This window comes from Myotis myotis, unplaced genomic scaffold, assembly GCF_014108235.1.
Source record: "Myotis myotis isolate mMyoMyo1 unplaced genomic scaffold, mMyoMyo1.p scaffold_m19_p_4, whole genome shotgun sequence".
NCBI lineage: Eukaryota > Metazoa > Chordata > Mammalia > Chiroptera > Vespertilionidae > Myotis > Myotis myotis.
The window spans coordinates 6069954-6089450 of NW_023416346.1; the positions used below are offsets into that span (position 1 = coordinate 6069954).

The 19497-nt window shown below is 41.8% G+C and overlaps 1 protein-coding gene across 2 annotated transcripts in view; it reads right to left on the reverse strand.

Annotated features, from left to right (window-relative positions):
• Positions 1–19497, reverse strand: part of LOC118654045 (zinc finger protein 182) — a 30407-nt gene that overhangs the window by 9822 nt on the left and 1088 nt on the right. The window contains exons 2-5 of one of the 2 annotated variants that reach the window (XM_036305192.1): positions 18719–18768; positions 10465–10496; positions 2454–2580; positions 2044–2139 (exon numbers count right to left, since the gene is read on the reverse strand). In XM_036305192.1, the coding sequence (XP_036161085.1) occupies positions 2044–2139; positions 2454–2580; positions 10465–10473 (232 nt within the window). In that variant the 5' untranslated portion in view covers positions 10474–10496; positions 18719–18768. The remainder of the gene's footprint in view (positions 1–2043; positions 2140–2453; positions 2581–10464; positions 10497–18718; positions 18769–19497) is intronic. The other variant, XM_036305191.1, reaches the window with a different exon arrangement.

Below are 19497 nucleotides of genomic sequence, written 5' to 3' on the forward strand. Positions count from 1 at the left end.
CACAGAAGCTCTCCCACTGCAGACACAGCGGACTCTCATAGCCACTTAGCCTGGAGGTCAAATCACCCCCACTATTGCCGACAACAATCAAGGCTTAACTACAACAAGACTGCGCACAAAGACCACTAGGGGGTGCACCAAGAAAGCATAAAAAATGAGGAGACAAAGAAACAGGACAAAACTGTCAATGGAGGATATTGAGTTCAGAACCACACTTTTAAGGTCTCTCAAGAACTGTCTAGAAGCCGCCGATAAATGTAGTGAGATCCTCAAGAAGTCTAATGAGACCCTCGATGTTGTGATAAAGAACCAACTAGAAATTAAGCATACACGGACTGAAATAACGAATACTATACAGACTCCCAACAGCAGACCAGAGGAGCGCAAGAATCAAGGCAAAGATTTGAAATGCGAAGAAGCAAAAAACACCCAACCGGAAAAGCAAAATGAAAAAAGAATCCGAAAATACGAAGATAGTGTAAGGAGCCTCTGGGACAGCTTCAAGCGTACCAACATCCGAATTATAGGGGTGCCAGAAGATGAGAGAGAGCAAGATATTGAAAACCTATTTGAAGAAATAATGACAGAAAACTTCCCCCACCTGGTGAAAGAAATAGACTTACAGGTCCAGGAAGCGCAGAGAACCCCAAACAAAAGGAATCCAAAGAGGACCACACCAAGACACATCATAATTAAAATGCCAAGAGCAAAAGACAAAGAGAGAATCTTAAAAGCAGCAAGAGAAAGAAACTCAGTTACCTACAAAAGAATACCCATACGACTGTCAGCTGATTTCTCAACAGAAACTTTGCAGGCCAGAAGGGAATGGCAAGAAATATTCAAAGTGATGAATGCCAAGAACCTACAACCAAGATTACTTTATCCAGCAAAGCTATCATTCAGAACTGAAGGTCAGATAAAGAGCTTCACAGATAAGGAAAAGCTAAAGGAGTTCATCACCACCAAACCAGTATTATATGAAATGCTGAAAGGTATCCTTTAAGAAGAGGAAGAAGCAGAAAAAGGTAAAGATACAAATTATGAACAACAAACATGCATCTATCAACAAGTGAATCTAAGAATCAAGTGAATAAATAATCTGGTGATCATAATAGAATCAGGGACATAGAAAGGGAATGGACTGACTATTCTTGGGGGGGAAAGGGGTGTGGGAGATGCGGGAAGAGACTGGACAAAAATCGTGCACCTATGGATGAGGACAGTGGGTGGGGAGTGAGGGCGGAGGGTGGGACGGGAACTGGGAGGAGGGGAGTTATGGGGGGAAAAAGAGGAACAAATGTAATAATCTGAACAATAAAGATTTAATTTAAAAAAAAGATAGAGAGCAGGCAGACAAAAAAAAAAAGAGAGAGAGATAATCAAGCCTTAGCTGGTTTGGCTCAGTGGATAGAGCGCCGGCCTGAGGACTGAAGTGTCCTGGGTTCAATTCTGGTCAAGGGCACATGCCCAGGTTGCAGGCTCAATCCCTAGTGGAGGGTGTACAGGAGGCAGCCGACCCATGATTCTTTCTCATCATGGATGCTTCTATCTCTCTCTCTCTCTCTCCCTCTCCCTTGTCTCTGAAATCAATAAATATATCGTGTAAAAGAGATAATCTAGATGTTTTAGGGGAATAAATCTGATAGGAATATCTAAGCTTAATGGACTCAGATAATTCAATCTGAAATTGCAGCACTAGCCTAGGCCTGTGACTAATGTGGGCCCGTCTTTAGATACAATAGTGAGAAATGAGAATGGTAGAAATGCAGGGCAGGAGATTGGCATATACAGGACACGTATATATGGGGAAAGGAGCTGTACAGAAACTTGTGGGTGAGCACCAACTTAAGAAGAGTGGTCTGGTGGGTGTGGGACAGGGGAGTGGTATCAGTCTTATGTCTGTGGAGTTCATGTCCCTGTCCTCAAACAACAATAAAGGCCACAACATTTCCCAGCTATCCCTGAAAGCCCTTTCAGAGGTCCTCAGCCCTGACTGACAAGCTGGGACCTCCTGTCCTCATAGCCTGGGTCAATCCCACTTACCTGGAAAGCTCCAAATTGGGATTTTTCCTTCTGCCAGGCATGGCTCTTCTACCTCCAAATTGAGGATGAGATCTGGTTTAGTAGCTTGCTCCCCTGCTAATGAGAAAAGACAACAACACCTCCTTGGTCTTCAGAGCCTCTGAGAAAGAGGAAGGTGAAATTTGGGGCAGCACAAGGGACCTACCACTTGACACAATGGTTAAGTCAAATCATTTCGCCTGGGTTTTGAGTTCACAAATACCTTGTCAGGAGAGCAGAGAGAGAAAAAGGTACTCTGATCCCTGGGATTCAGTGTCAAACTCTTCAAACAGTTCAGAGACTTTGAAAGTTCCCCAAATTGAGAAAATAAATACCCTTTATTGGACACAATAATCATAAACAGCAAAATTACCCAAGGAAGTCATTCTTACCCACAGAGACCAGGTTGCTGTAGGTCTCCAGCATCACGTCCCTGTACAGGATCCTCTGTGGAGAATTCAGATACTGCCACTCCTCCTGAGTGAAATCCACAGCCACATCCTCAAATGTCACGAGTCCCTGTAATTGCACATTCATTTTATACTAAAATGCTGATCATTGGGTGATGAGGATGGAATTTAAGGAAACTTCTGTTTGGGTTCCCAGTTCATGATGATGACTTAATATAGGATGCCTACTTCATATCAACTTAGTGACCTACTTTGTGGGAAACTCACAAATCAGTAGAAAAAAACTATTCCGTTAAATAATAGAACACGTATGACAATGTGGTATTAGCACAAGGCTAGACAAATAGTCCAGTAGAACTAAAAAGATAATCCAAATATGTATGGACACCTGAGTTATGACAGAGTTGGCCTACAAAACAGTGGGAAGAGAGGATGATCTTTTCAAATAAATGTGGATGGGTTACTGGATATCTATATGAGGGGAAATGACATTTAACCCTTAATAGTCACCATACACAAAAATCAATTACAGGTAAATTGTAAATGTAATGTGAAAGATAACACAATAACGTGTCTAGAAAATAGTATAGGAAAATGTTTTCATAGTTTTGGGATATGGAAATAATTCTAAAATTTTTTTTTAAATTAAATCTTTATTGTTCAGATTATTACATTTGTTCCTCTTTTTTTCCCCCATAACTCCCCTCCTCCCAGTTCCCGCCCCACCCTCCGCCCTCACTCCCCACCCACTGTCCTCATCCATAGGTGCACGATTTTTGTCCAGTCTCTTCCCGCATCTCCCACACCCCTTTTCCCCCCCAAGAATAGTCAGTCCACTCCCTTTCTATGTCCCTGATTCTATTATGATCACCAGATTATTTATTCACTTGATTCTTAGATTCACTTGTTGATAGATGCATGTTTGTTGTTCATAATTTGTATCTTTACCTTTTTCTGCTTCTTCCTCTTCTTAAAGGATACCTTTCAGCATTTCATATAATACTGGTTTGGTGGTGATGAACTCCTTTAGCTTTTCCTTATCTGTGAAGCTCTTTATCTGACCTTCAGTTCTGAATGATAGCTTTGCTGGATAAAGTAATCTTGGTTGTAGGTTCTTGGCATTCATCACTTTGAATATTTCTTGCCATTCCCTTCTGGCCTGCAAAGTTTCTGTTGAGAAATCAGCTGACATGCCGAAACCGGTTTGGCTCAGTGGATAGAGCGTCGGCCTGCGGACTGAAAGGTCCCAGGTTCGATTCCGGTCAAGGGCATGTACCTGGGTTGCGGGCATATCCCCAGTAGGAGATGTGCAGGAAGCAGCTGATCGATGTTTCTCTCTCATCGATGTTTCTAACTCTCTATCTCTCTCTCCCTTCCTCTCTGTAAAAAATCAATAAAATATATTAAAAAAAAAAAAAAAGAAATCAGCTGACAGTCGTATGGGTATTCCTTTGTAGGTAACTGAGTTTCTTTCTCTTGCTGCTTTTAAGATTCTCTCTTTGTCTTTTGCTCTTGGCATTTTAATTATGATGTGTCTTGGTGTGGTCCTCTTTGGATTCCTTTTGTTTGGGGTTCTCTGCGCTTCCTGGACCTGTAAGTCTATTTCTTTCACCAGGTGGGGGAAGTTTTCTGTCATTATTTCTTCAAATAGGTTTTCAATATCTTGCTCTCTCTCATCTTCTGGCACCCCTATAATTCTGATGTTGGTACGCTTGAAGCTGTCCCAGAGGCTCCTTACACTATCTTCGTATTTTCGGATTCTTTTTTCATTTTGCTTTTCCGGTTGGGTGTTTTTTGCTTCTTCGCATTTCAAATCTTTGCCTTGATTCTTGCGCTCCTCTGGTCTGCTGTTGGGAGTCTGTATAGTATTCGTTATTTCAGTCCGTGTATGCTTAATTTCTAGTTGGTTCTTTATCACAACATCGAGGGTCTCATTAGATTTCTTGAGGATCTCACTACATTTATCGGCGGCTTCTAGACAGTTCTTGAGAGACCTTAAAAGTGTGGTTCTGAACTCAATATCCTCCATTGACAGTTTTGTCCTGTTTCTTTGTCTCCTCATTTTTTATGCTTTCTTGGTGCACCCCCTAGTGGTCTTTGTGCGCAGTCTTGTTGTAGTTAAGCCTTGATTGTTGTCGGCAATAGTGGGGGTGATTTGACCTCCAGGCTAAGTGGCTATGAGAGTCCGCTGTGTCTGCAGTGGGAGAGCTTCTGTGCTGGATCTCTAGGGCGGTGCTAATCTAGCATTTGCCTGAGGCTATTCGGCAAATGGCTCTGGGCAGGGCTTGGGCGGGGCGGGTCCCCGGGGATCTACAGGGCGGGCGGAGCAAGCAGTTATGGCTGCTCTGAGTTCCGTCCCTAGGGGCTCTGCCTCACAGAGTCCCAGAAACCACTGCAAACCTCGGAGAGAAAGCTGCCTTCGATTTCCGACCGAAGCCAGCTAAAATATTCTTAAAGGAAAACAGTTATAAACGTTATAAGGTTGAAAGTACAACAGTAAAAAAAGGAAGCTATAGATGGGGAAATTATCTGCAATATTCACAAGTGATAAAGGGATCTTTTCTGGAACATAACCTCTACAAATCAGTAAGAATCATACAAACAACACAAAAATATACAAGAGATGTGAATAGGCACTTCACTAAAAAGAAAAACCAAATGACCTATGAACATGAGAAAATGTATTTGACCTCATTAGCACTCAGATAGCCAATGAAATGTACTCAATCCCATGAGTTCTCAGGTAAATGAAAATTTAGGCCACAATGAGACACCACTATGCACCCTCCAGAGAGGTTACAATTAAGTAGGCTAAAATACCATAATATTGTTTTGATATAGGAACTTTCACACACTGTTAGTAGGAATGTAAACTGGTATAACTACTTGGGGCAACAGTTAGCCATTATTTACTCAAGGTAATTATTTGCATACACTATGATCCAGTGATTCTACCCAAAGGTACACACCTTAGAGAAAATCATGCACATATGCTCTAGAAAACAAGTACAGAGATGTTCACTGCAGCACTATTTCTAATACTTAATTGAGGAGAAAATAAAAATGTCTCTCAACAATACAATAGGTAAATTGTGGCCCAGTCATTCAGTGAAATACTGTATGGTAATGAAAATAATGAATTACAACTGTATATCCAACATAGATAAATCTCACAGATATACTGCTGAGTAAAAGAATTCAGACACAAAAGAGTATATACTGCATGATTCTATCCTATATAATAAAAGCATAATATGCTAAGTGTCCGACTGTTCAACCAGTCACTATGACACGCACTGACCACCAGGGGGCAGACGCTCCAACCGGTAGGTTAGCTTGCTGCTGGGGTCCAGCCAATCAAGATTGGGCGAGATGGGCTGGACACACCCTGGAGCCCTCCCATGGTCCCTCCCTGGCTGGCCAACCTCCTGTGGTCCCTCTCCAGCCAGCCATCCCTGATTGACCTCAATGGAGACTGGGCAAGACAGGCCGGACATGCCCTGGAGCCCTCCTGTGGTCCCTCCCCAGCCCCAATCATGCACCAATGGGGTCCCTTGGCCTGGCCTGCACCCTCTCGCAATCCGCAGGCCAGGTTGAGGGACCCCATGCACTGGTCCTCTAGTTTATGTGTAGTAAGAGAACAGGTAAGGCCAATCCATGATGTAGAACTCAGGAGAGTGATTAACTTTGGGAGTGGTATTGATTGGGAGAGGGCATAAGTGGGGATTCAGAAGTCCTAATTATGTCTTAATCTTGACCAAGGGGTGGTTACACAGTGTGTTCACTTTGCGATAATCCATCAAGCTGGAGACTTATAAACTATACTTCATGTATGTTATAATTAAACTAGAGGCCTGATGCATGAAATTCATGCTAGGTGGCTTGCCTCGGCCCTCGCAGCCCCAGCTTCATCCAGAAGGTCGTCTGGAAGGTTGTTTGGCTGTCCGGTCTAATTAGCATATTACACTTTTATTATTATAGATGTATTTTATATCTTCATACTTAAAAAATATTTCCAACAAAATTACAAAGGCAATTGAATGCAAAATGGGAGTTCCCACTTCAACAAGTGGTATTGAAACAATTGGATATCCATATGCAAAAAAATATTATTCACCATTTAAGTAGACCTAAGGAGAAAATCCATATGATTAAAAGAATTAACATAAGAAATGCTGATACAAAAATATTAAAACAGAATTCAATACCCAATCCTGATTTAAGATTACAATTGATGGTAATTTCCTTAAAATAACCAAAGATAAACAGACAGACAGACAGCTAGATAAATGAGGGATGGAGGGAGGGAGGGAGGGTGGGAGGGAGGGAGGGAGGGAAAGAAGGAAGGAGGGGGAGGGGGAGGAAAGAAGGACAGACTGGAATGGAAGGAAGAAAGAATGGAAGGATGTTTTGCATGGGAGTCTTGGGTCACCATGGATAGTATAATAATGTGATTTTTGGGGGGAGGGGCTTTGGGTCACTCCCTGAGGGGCTGGAGATGGCGAGTAGCCACGTGGAAAATCATATCTATAAAATGAAACCTAACAAAATCTCTGGACACCAAGGCTCATGTGAGTATCCTTGGTTGGCAGAACTCCATGGGTACTATCACACATCCCAACTTCATGGGGAGAGAAAAATGGAAGCCCCATATTTAGTCATTTCTTGAACCCTGCCCTACGCACTTTTTCCCTTGGTGGATTCCAATTTGTGTCCTCTCCCTGTAAAAAGCCATAACCATGAGTATAACAGCTTTCAGTGAGTTCTATGAGCCCTTTCAGTGAATTATCAAACCTAAGGGTGCTGTTGGGAACCCAAGATTGTAGGTAGTGTCAGAAGTGAGAGTGGTCTCTTATGGGGACTGTTTCCTCCAACTTCAGATTTGTCAAACTCTTCAAAGACAGAATGACACAAAGATGTAGTTATCCCTAAATTAATATATAAATTTAATGTGACCCAAATTTAATAAAATAAGCTCTTTAATGGTACTAACAAGATAATACTAAAAGTCATATAAAAAATACATGTGCAAGAGTAGCTAGAAAAACAGTGGAAATAAAAACTGTGATAGCCCACCCTCACAAAGTAACTAGAGGATACCTTGATGTATGCATTCTCTCAAAGCACAGGATAAGAGATCCACATTGTAATAAATGGTAACAGGACAACTGGACAGCCAGTTGGAAAGGATAAATTGGATCCATACCTCATACCATACACAAGAATAAACACCAAATGGATCAGGGGGCTAAATGTAAAATATTTAAACCCTACAAAGTATTATAAGAAAGACTGGTTGAATGCCTGGGTAACCTGAATAAAGGGAAAGACTTTCTAACTGTAAGTAAAGGTACAGATGCAATAAAAGATTTATAAATAAAACCACGAAAATATAAAAACACTTTTGCAAGTCTAAACACATATATCCAAAGACAAATGACAAACTAGGGGGGAAATTGTTGCAACATGTATCACAGATTAATATCCTTAATATATAAAGTACTCTTAAAAAACAAAGGGAGGGGGACAAATACCTGATAGAAAATTAGAAAGAAGGGACAATTGACCAAAAAAAAATCTAAAAATGGCTCTTAAATATATGAAATTATTTTCAACTCACTCATAGTAAGAATAATACCAATTCTAACTATAGAGAGATATCATTTCTTACCTAGCAGATTGAAAAAAAAAAAAATTTTAAAAGCCTGACAACATACTCTATTATTGCAACCATGTAGAAACAGACTCTATCATACAATGCTAGTGGGAGTGGAAACAGTACAACCTCTACAGGAGGGAATTTGGCAATATCTAACAAAACTACCATTTGATCCAGCATTGTCACTTGTAGGAATTTAAATAGGAGATATATTTAAACAATAAGTAAACAACATATGCACAACATATTTTGTTGCAGCATTATTCTTAATTGCAAAATACTGGAAACAATCAAAATTCTCATGTACACGGGAGAATGGTTAAACAAACTGATATATCCACTAACAGGGATAGGGAATGTCGAGCCCACGGGCCACATAAGGCCTGGGAAATCATTTGATCTGGCCCTGCCAAGGCATTAGGGGTGAGTTAATTAAATGTTTGACCAAATATAGCAGGGTAATTTTTAAGTTGATAATTTTATATGGCCCTTGAATGATGTTATAATTATCTAAATGGCCCTTGGCAGAAAAAAAGCTTCCCCACTCCTGATCTAAATAAATAGAGAGACATGCCGTGTTCATGGATGGGAAGCCACAATTGATAATAAAGATATCAATTCTCTCCAAACTGATCTACAAGTTTAAATCAATTCCTGTAAAAACCTTAGCAAGATAATTTTTAGATATGTAACAAGATTATTCTAAAGTTTTTATAGAAAGACAAAGGCAAAGGAACAAGAATAGCTGAACAATTCTGAAAAAAACTGGATCAAGTTAGAGAAATCATATTACTTGATTTTAAGACTGTGGTACTATACAGATATATAGATAGATATAACATAATATAGTCCAGAAATAGACCCCATAAATATGGCCAATTGATATTTGACAAACTGTAAAAGCAATTCAATGGACAAAAATGGTCCTTTCAACAATCAGGGTTAGAACAAATGGGAATTCCTATCCAAAATAATGAACCTTGACCTAGTCCTCACACCTTATATAAAAATTAATGCAAAATGGATCACAGGTCTAAATGTAAAACGTAAAACTATAGAACTTATAGAATATGAAAAATCTTCATGACCTAGGGTTCAGCAAATAGTTCTTAGACATGATACCAAAAGCACAACCATAAAGGAAATAATTTATAAATTGGACGTTTTCAAAATTAAAAATTCTTGCTCTGTGAACAACACTGTTAACAGAATGAAAAGACAAGCCACACACTTGAAGAAAATATTTACAAATCATGTAACTAACAAAGCACTTGTACACAGAATATATAAACTCTCAAAACTGAAAAAGGTGAAGAGATTTGTAACTACAGATTGGTAGTTACAAAATAGTTATAGGGATGCAAAGTACAGCATAAGAAATATAGTCAATAATACTGTAGTAACTATTTATGGTGCCAGTTTGGTACTGGAAATATCAGGGGGAACAGTCTGTAAAGTATCTGATAGTCTAACCCAGTGATGGCGAACCTATGACACGTGTGTCGGAGGTGACACGCGAACTCATTTTTTTGGTTGATTTTTCTTTGTTAAATGGCATTTAAATATATAAAATAAATATCAAAATTATAAGTCTTTGTTTTACTATGGTTGCAAAGATAAAAAAATTTCTATATGTGACATGGCACCAGAGTTAAGTTAGGGTTTTTCAAAATGCTGACACGCCGAGCTCAAAAGGTTCGCCATCACTGGTCTAACCACTATGTTGTATATCTGAAACTAATATAAAATATTGAATGTAAACTATAATAGAAAATTTTTAAAAATTAAAAAAACTGAATAGTGAGAAAACAATCAAATTTAAAAATAGGCAAAGAACTTGACTGAGCAGACACTTCACCAAAGAGAATATGCAAAAAGTAAATGAGCATATGTAAAAAGATATTCAACATCAGCCATTGGGGAAATGCAAATTAAAACGATAAGATACCATTATACAACTAGAATGAATAAAATTAAAAGTACTGACAATACCAAGGGCTGGCAAAAATGTGAAGCAATTAGAATTCTTACTAGTACACAATGCTGGTGAAAATAAAAAGTGATTCAACCACTCTGGGAAACAATTTGGCAGATTCTTAAAAAGTTAAACAGCCCTGGCTGGTTTGGCTCAGTGGATAGAGCGTCGGCCTGCAGACTGAAGGGTTCCAGGCTTGATTCCAGTAAAGAGCACATGCTCGGGTTGCGGGCTCGATCCCCAGTAGGGGGCATGCAGGAGGCAGCCGACCAATGATTCTCTCTCAGCATTGATTTTTCTACCTCTCTCTCCCTTTCCCTCCCTCTCTGAAATCAATTTTTAAAAAAAGTTAAACATACCTTTACCATATGACCCAGCAATCCGATATTTACTGTAGAGAAATGAAAACAGGTGTTCACACAAAAACTTGTTATGAATGTTTAAAGTAGCTCTACTGATAATTGCCAAAACTGGGAATAATTCAAATGTCTTTCAACAGGAGAATGGATCAACAAGCTGTGGTACATCTATAGTGTAGAATACCACTCAGCAATAAAAAGGAAAGAGCTACTGACACACTCACAACTTGGCTGAATCTCCAGGGAATTATACTAAGTGGAAAAAAAATCCAATTTCAAAAGGTCACATACCATATGATTCAACTTATATCATTTCTTGAAATGACAAAATTCTACAAATGGAGATCAGTAATTGCTAGTCTAGGAATGGTATAAAGAGGTGGATGTGACTATAAAAGGGCAACACAAGGGATCCTTGCATTGATGGAACTGTGTCCTGACCATATCAGTATCAATCTCCTGGTTGTGACATTGTATTATAGTTTTGCGAGATGTTAACATTGGGAGAAACTGGGTAAAGGACACAAAGGATTTCTCTGTATTATTTTTACATTGCATGTCAATCATTTATCTCAAAATACAGTTTAAGTTTTTTTTTAAGTTTATATACCATATGATTCCATTTATATGACATTCTTAAAAAGATAAAACTGATACAGAACAGATCTGTGCTTGCCTGAGGTTCCAGGTGGGGTAGCATGAGACAGTTTTGGCATGATGAAACTATTCTATACCCTACAGATTAGTTACACCAATTTATAAATGTGTTAAGATTTATTGGACTAGCCGAAACCGGTTTGGCTCAGTGGATAGAGCGTCGGGCTGCGGACTGAAAGGCCCCAGGTTCGATTCCGGTCAAGGGCATATACCTGGGTTGCGGGCACATCCCCACTGGGGGGTGTGCAGGAGTCAGCTGATCGATGTTTCTCTCTCATCGATGTTTCTAACTCTCTATCTCTCTCCCTTTCTCTCTGTAAAAAATCAATAAAATATATTTTTTAAAAAAGATTTATTGGACTGGACAACAACAAAATCAATTTTAATGTACACTAAATTAAAAAATAGACATTTTTATTGAATTTACTGGGGTGACATTGGTTAATAAAATTATATGTTTCCCCTAAAGATTCCATCAAAAAATTATTAGATTTAATAAATGAATTCGGCAATGTAGCAGGATACAAAATTAACGCCAAGAAATCTATGGCATTTCTATATACCAAAAGTGAACTTAGAGAAAGAGAGACTAAAAAAAACAATCCCATTTACCATCGCACCAAAAAAATTAAGATACCTAGGAATAAACTTAACAAAGGAGGTAAAAGACCTGTACTCGGAATACTACAGGACGCTGAAAAAGGAGATAGAGGAAGACATAAACAGATGGAAGAACATCCCACGTTCATGGATTGGTAGAATCAACATCATCAAAATGTTCATACTACTGAAAGCAATCTATAGATTAAATGCACTCCCCGTTAAAATACCAACGACATATTTCACAGACCTAGAACGAACTTTCCAAAAATTCATCTGGAATAAAAAAAGACCCCGAATAGCTGCAGCAATCCTGAGAAAGAAGAAAGAAGAATAAAGTAGTTGGGATCTCAATACCAGATATCAAGCTGTATTACAAAGCCACTGTTCTCAAAACTGCCTGGTACTGGCACAAGAACAGACATATAGATCAATGGACTAGAATAGAGAACTCAGAAATTGACCCAAACCACTGTGCTCAATTAATATTTGACAAAGGAGGCAAGAGCATACAATGAAGTCAAGACAGTCTCTTCAATAAATGGTGTTGGGGAAATTGGACAGATACATGCAAAAAGATGAAACTAGACCACCAACTTACACCATACACAAAAATAAACTCAAAATGGATAAAGGACTTAAATGTAAGATGGGCAACCATAAAAATACTAGAGGAATCCACAGGCAGCAGAATCTCAGACATATGTCGAAGCAATTTCTTCACCGATACAGACCTAGAGCAATGGAAACTAAAGAGCAAATAAACAAATGGCACTACATCAAAATTAGCTTTTGCACAGCAAAAGAAACCATCAACAAAACAAGAAGGCTCACTGCATGGGAGAACACATTTGACAATGTTATCACTGATAAGGGCTTAATCTCCAACATTTACAGGGAACTCATACAACTTAACAAAAGGAAGATAAACAACCCAATCAAAAAATGGGCAATGGACCTAAATAGATACTTTTCAAAACAAGACATAAGGAAGGCCAAGAGACATATGCAAACATGCTCAAAGTCACTAATCATCTGAGAGATGCAAATCAAAACGACAGTGTGGTACCATCTCACACCTGTCAGAATGGCTATCATCAACAAATCAACAAACAACAAGTGCTGGAGAGGATGTGGAGAAAAAGGAACACTCGTGCACTGCTGGTGGGAATGCAGACTGGTGCAGCCACTGTGGAGAACAGTATGGAGTGTCCTCAAAAAACTAAAAATGGAACTCCCATTTGACCCAGTGATCCCACTTCTAGGAATATATCCCAAGAAACCAGAAACACCAATCAGAAAGGATATATACACCCCTATGTTCATAGCAGCACAATTCACCATAGCTAAGATTTGGAAACAGCCTAAGTGCCCATCAGCAGATGAGTGGATTAAAAAACTGTGGTTCATCTATATGATGGAATACTATGCTGCTGTAAAAAAGAAGGAACTCTTACCATTTGCAACAGCATGGAAGGACCTGGAGAGTATTATGCTAAGCGAAATAAGCCAATCAGAGAAAGATAAATATCACATGATCTCAGTCATTTCCTATCTAATAATAGACAAACATGGTAATTGACCATACCTTCACTACGCCTCCCATGGGCTAATCAGTGTGATATGCAAATTAGCCGCCAACAAAGATGGCAGCTAATTTGCATACTGCAGGCAGGGCGGTCCAGCGCAGGCCGCCATCCCAGGCCTCAGGCTGGCCCCAGAAGCCCCAGAAGCCTCCCAGAAGCCAGTGATCAGGGGGAGATGGGGGTCCCCTGCCCAGGCCTGACACCTCTGGTGGAGGCGTCAGGCATGGGCAAGGGGCCGATCTGGCCATCGGAGGGTGATGGAGGTCAGGGCCTCTGGCTGAGGTGTCTGGCTGGAGTGGGGGGCAGAGCCGGCAATCGGAGGAGTCTGGGGGTCCCCTGCCCAGGCCTGATGCCTGGGCCAGAGGCATCAGGCCTGGATGGGGGGTAGAGCCGGTGATCGGGGGGTATGGGAGTCCCCTGCCCAGGCCTGAAGCCTGGTCCAGAGGCATCAGGCCTGGGCGGGGGGCGGAGCTGGAAATCAGAGGGGTCTGGGGGTCCCCTGCCCAGGCCTGATGCCTCTGGCTGAGGCGTCAGGCCTGGGCGAGGGGCTGATCCGGCAATTGGAGGGTGACAGGAGTCGACGCCTCTGGCCAAGGTGTCAGGCCTGGGCAAGGGGCCGATCTGGCAATTGGAGGGAGATGGGGGTCCCCTGCCCAGGCCTGACGCCTGGGCCAGAGGCGTCAGGCCTTGGCGGGGGGCAGGGCTGGTGATGGGGGTCCCCAGCCTAGGCCTGAAGGCTGGGCCAGAGGCATCAGGCCTGGGTCGGGGGCAGAGCCAGCAATGGGAGGGGTCTGGGTGTCCCCTGCCCAGGCCTGATGCCTCTGGCAGAGGCGTCAGGCCTGGATGAGGGGCCGGTCCAGTGATCGAAGGGTGATGGGGGTCGAAGCCTCTGGCTGAGGCATCAGGCCTGGGCGAGGGTGGAGCCAGCGATGGGAGGGAGATGGGGGTCCCCTGCCCAGGCCTGACACCTCTGGCGGAGGCATCAGGGTTTTTCACCACACTCCTGGTGAAAAAAACGAAGGTCCGCTGCTGGAGGGCTAAGAAATGTCATATTCTGCCCTAGCCGGTTTGGCTCAGTGGATAATGCCTTGGCCTGCCGATGGCAGGGTCTGGGTTCAATTCTGACCAAGGGCATGTACCTAGGTTGAAGGCTCCTTCCTGGCCAGGGCCCAGGTCAGGGCTCATGCAGGAGGCAACCAATCAAAGTGTTCTTCTCATTTTGATGTTTCTCTCTGTCTTTCCCTTTCTCTTTCACATTCTCTAAAAATCAATGGAAACATATCCTCAGGGGAGGATAAAAAAAATAATAAAGAAATTATTATTAGAGAGAACTAAGATGGCGGCATAGGTAAACACCGGGAAATTATCGCCCCACACAACAATTGAAAATTACCGCAAAGGACTGAGCAAACATCATCCAGAACAACAGGAAGGCTGGCTGAGTGTAAATTCCACAACTAGAAGGAAAGAAAAGCACGCTGAGAGCCAGAGGCGCTGCGGAGGTGAAGTGCAGAGGTACGGCGGCTCGCGCGTGCGAGGAAAGGGGGTGGCGCCTGAGGACGCGGCTGTCTTTTTGAGTCACAAGCTCCTGACTGCTCTGAACTCCGGTTTGGGGAAGTCTCTGGGGACCCAGGACTCATACGGGGAGAGGCTGGTCTGTCCGGCAGCGAGCGAACTTGAGGGCGGCTTTCCCTCAGAGGTGCTTGCAGCCGTTACCGGAACACTGAGACGCGCTGCTTTCTCCGCCCTCTGACTCCCTGAGACCCCGCCCCACCCAGGCTGCGGCAGAGGCTTTTGCATGTGAATGTACCTAACTGCAGCCGAACCAGGCAGACCTGGAACTTCCAAGAGAAGGCCCAAGGCCCCGCAGCGGCTTGCATTGCTTCACAGCTGAGCCTCTTCGTGGCTCCTGCTGTGTGGCCCCAGGCAGAGGCTGAATTAGCACCTCCTTAGATCCAGAAGCCACTGTACCCAGTGGTCAGAGGGGGTCCATCCAGACTGCAACTCCTCAGATCCATAAGGGACGCACTCAGGGAGCAGACTCAGTGAGCACCAAAGCCCCACTGAAGCAAGTCTTGCCCCAGAAGGGTGTCTTCAGCACAGAAGTTCTCCCACTTTAGACACAGCTGATTCTCACAGCCAATTGGCCTGGAGGTCAATTCCTCCCAGTGATTCTACAACAACCAAGGCACCAAGAGTGCACCAAGAGTGTCCACCCCAGGTAACTGGGGAGGCTGAGCTACTGGGCCCTACAGGACACCTGGCGCACAGGGCCACTCTATCAACACAGGGAAGCTGCCAAAATGCGGAGACAAAGAAACAGGTCACAAATGGCAGAAATGGAGGAAAGCAAACGATTGGATATAGAGTTTAAGGCCACGGTTATAAGGTTTTTCAAGAATTTTATGGAAACCGCCGATAAATTTAATGAATCCCTCAATAAGTATAGGGAGACCATGGAGGACATGAAAAAGGACCAACTAGAAATTAAGCATACACTGACTGAAATAAAGAATAATTTACAGAGATCCAGCAGCAGAAAAGAGGATCCCAAGAACCAAGTCAAAGATTTGAAATACAAAGAAACAAAAAATACCCAACCGAAAAAGAAAAAAGAAAAGAGATTCCAAAAATATGAAGATAGTGTAAGGAACCTCTGGGACAACTTCAAGCGTACCAACATCAGAATTATAGGGGTACCAGAAGGAGAGAGAGGGCAAGATATTGAAAACCTTTTTGAAGAAATAATGACAGAAAACTTCCCCTACCTGGTGAAAGAAATGGACTTACAAGTCCAGGAAGCGCAGAGAACCCCAAACAAAAGGAATCCAAGGAGGACCACACCAAGACACATCATAATTAAAATGCCAAGAGCAAAAGATAAAGAGAGAATCTTAAAAGCAGCAAGAGAAAGACAGTCAGTTACCTACAAGGGAGTACCCATACGACTGTCAGCTGATTTCTCAACAGAAACCATGCAGGCCAGAAGAGACTGGCAAGAAATATTCAAAGTGATGAATAGCAAGAACCTGCAACCAAGATTACTTTATCCAGCAAAGCTATCATTCAGAATAGAAGGTCAGATAAAGAGCTTCACGGATAAGAAAAAGCTAAAGGAGTTCATCACCACCAAACCAGCATTATATGAAATGCTGAAAGGTATTCTTTAAGAAGAGGAAGAAGAAAAAGGAACTCTTACCATTTGCCACAGCAGGGATGGAACTTGAGAGCAGATAAATACCACAGGATCTCACTCATTTGTGGAATATAATGAACAACATAAGCTGATGAACAAGGACTGATCCAGAGACGGAGAGGCATTGATTGGACTGTCGGGACTTGGAGGGAAGGTAGGGGAGGGTGGGGGTAAGGGGGAAAGATCAACCAAAGGACTTATATGCAAGCATATAGGCCTAATCAATGGACATGGACAACGGGGGGGTGAGGGCATGAGCGGGGGTGGGGGGGGGGGTGGGGGGTAGAGGGTAACGTGGGGACAAGGACACATATGTAATATCTTAATCAATAAAAAAATATATTAAAATAAAAAAAAATAAAAAAAATAAATTATTATTATATGAAAGACACATCTTGAAAATGCCTAAAGAAAGTTGTCATTTTTTCATGGTGAAGGGACTGGAGTCCATGTTGATGAAAAAACCTTGCTGGCTGCGGTGTCTGGCAGTGGCTGCAGCAGCGGGGTGATGGGGCTGGTGCCTTCCCCTGATCAGCCCGATCAACTCCCACACAGGGAGACCAGACTGCGGCTTAGGCCCTATCCCCAAGGGGAGCTGGGAGCGGGCCTAAGCCGTAAATAGGACATCCCCTGAGGGCTCCCAGTATGTGAGAGGGGGCAGGCTGGGCTGAGGGACACCAACCCCCCAGTGCACGAATTTCGTGCACCAGGCCCCTAGTATGGAATATAATGCACAACATAAACTGATGAACAAAAACAGATCCAGAGACAGAGAAGCATCAATCAGAACATCAAACCTCAGAGGGAAGGTAGGGGAGGGTGGGGGTAAGGGGAGAGATCAACCAAAGGACTTGTATGCATGCATATAAGCCTAACCAATGGACACAAACAGGGGGGTGAGGGCATGAGTGGGGGGATTGGGGGGCAATGGGGAGATAGGCCACATACATAATACCTTAATCCAGTGGTTCTCAACCTTCCTAATGCCGTGACCCTTTAATACAGTTCCTCACGCTGTGGTGACCCCCAACCATAAAAATATTTTCGTTGCTACTTCATTAATGTAATTTTGCTACTGTTATAAATCGTAATGTAAATATCTGATATGCAGTATGTATTTTCATTGTTACAAGTTGAACATAATTAAAGCATAGTGATTAATCACAAAAACAATATGTAATTATATATGTGTTTTCTGATGGTCTTAGGCGACCCTGTGAAAGGGTCGTTCGCCCCCCAAAGGGGTCGCGACCCACAGGTTGAGAACCGCTGCCTTAATCAATAAAATGGTAATAAATAAATAAAATTAAATTTTTCAAGTGTACATCTCTATATTACATCATCTGTATATTGTATTGTGTGTTTATCACCCAAAGTCAAGTCTCCTTCCATCACCATTTATCACATCTTTACCCTCTTCTACCTCCCCCATTCCTCTTCACCTCTGGTAATCACCATACTATTGTCTGTGTCTATGAGTATTTGTTTTTTTGTGGGCTTTTTTTGCTTAATCCCTTCACCTTTTTCACCCATCCTCGAATCTCTCTCCCCCTTTGACAGCTGTCAGTCTGTTCACTATATCCATGAGTCTGTTCCTATTTTGTTTGTTTAAAAAATAAATTCAAGGGAAAGGGAAAAGTTGGTGGACTATAGGTGTCTATAGGACTTTGTCTCTTAGCCAAATGAGAATCAAAATTCCAACTGAGAAAATTACTTTAGGAAAAATTTGAAAGACAAGCAGTTCCCCAAGATATTTCATTTCCAAATTACATTTTGACATTAGGTCTCTACTCACTGAGGAATGGTATAAGAAATATCTGTAGAAACCAGGGATTGCGTTTTTCACCAGCCTATGGTAGAAGACAATTCCACCTTCCACAGGAAGACCCAGCAAAGAAACATCTTGAAAGGCAATTGAAGAACCTTTTCTTTCCTGAGGACTTGGTGTGCTCTCGCTATTATAAGCAAGGTGAGCCAGGTTATTGGTTGTATTTCCTTCCCTCTGGCTGCCAGAGGCTCAAAGAGAAATTTGCAACTCAGCATTAGTATCTGTGACACCCTAAGTCATCCACATGTCTACATGGGCCTTGCTGCTGCTACTCATTGTCCCTGATCCTAATGCTTACTTACAAATAATTTCCTACTTTATGTCAGAGATTCCTACATAGCTCATCATATCTATGGTAAAACAGAGGAAAGAACAGACAGGTCTTACCTGGGCTTCTGCCATTTCCTGCTCTTCTTGGGAAAAGGCAGATGCGTGAGCTGGAAGAGTGGAGAAGTGTAGAGCATATGAGAGACTATACCAGGCTTCCAGTGCCCAGAATTACCTGCCTAGAAGTCCCCTCACACCAGCTAGACATGAGGCTGCTCTGTGGAAGTTTGGGCAACCATGTGGTTTTAACAACCACCTGTGTATTCTTGCCTCTTTTCCTTATATTAATATTTAACACAAAAGGTTTATTCTATGTATACTTATGCACTGACCCAGAAATTGTATTTCTAGGTATTTTCCTTAATGAAATAATATATCATAATTTCTCTGTAAGTACCTACATCTCAGCATTGACTTTAACAATGCCAAATTTAAACGATCCTATATGACCCCTAATATGGAATTGATAAGGAAATACGAGATGAAATGCTATGTAGCAATTAAAAATAATGTTGTATGGAACTGTACATTTATTGTCTGTGTACTTTTTATTGAGGTAACATTGGTTAATTACATTATACAAGTTTCAGGTGTGCAACATAATTTGACAACTGTATATAATACATAGCGTTCACACATCTGTGTACTTTTCTGTACATATATCTAAATTAAGTTTTTTAAATGTTACAGAATAAATATTTAAGCTGAATCACAGTAAACTTCTAAATAAGAAAAAAGTAGGTTATAAAACTGCAAGAACCCATTTTAAAACTGTACATTAAATGTTTTAAAATGCATATTCCTGCAGGGTTGGAGTGGCTCAGTGATTGAGCATCGAT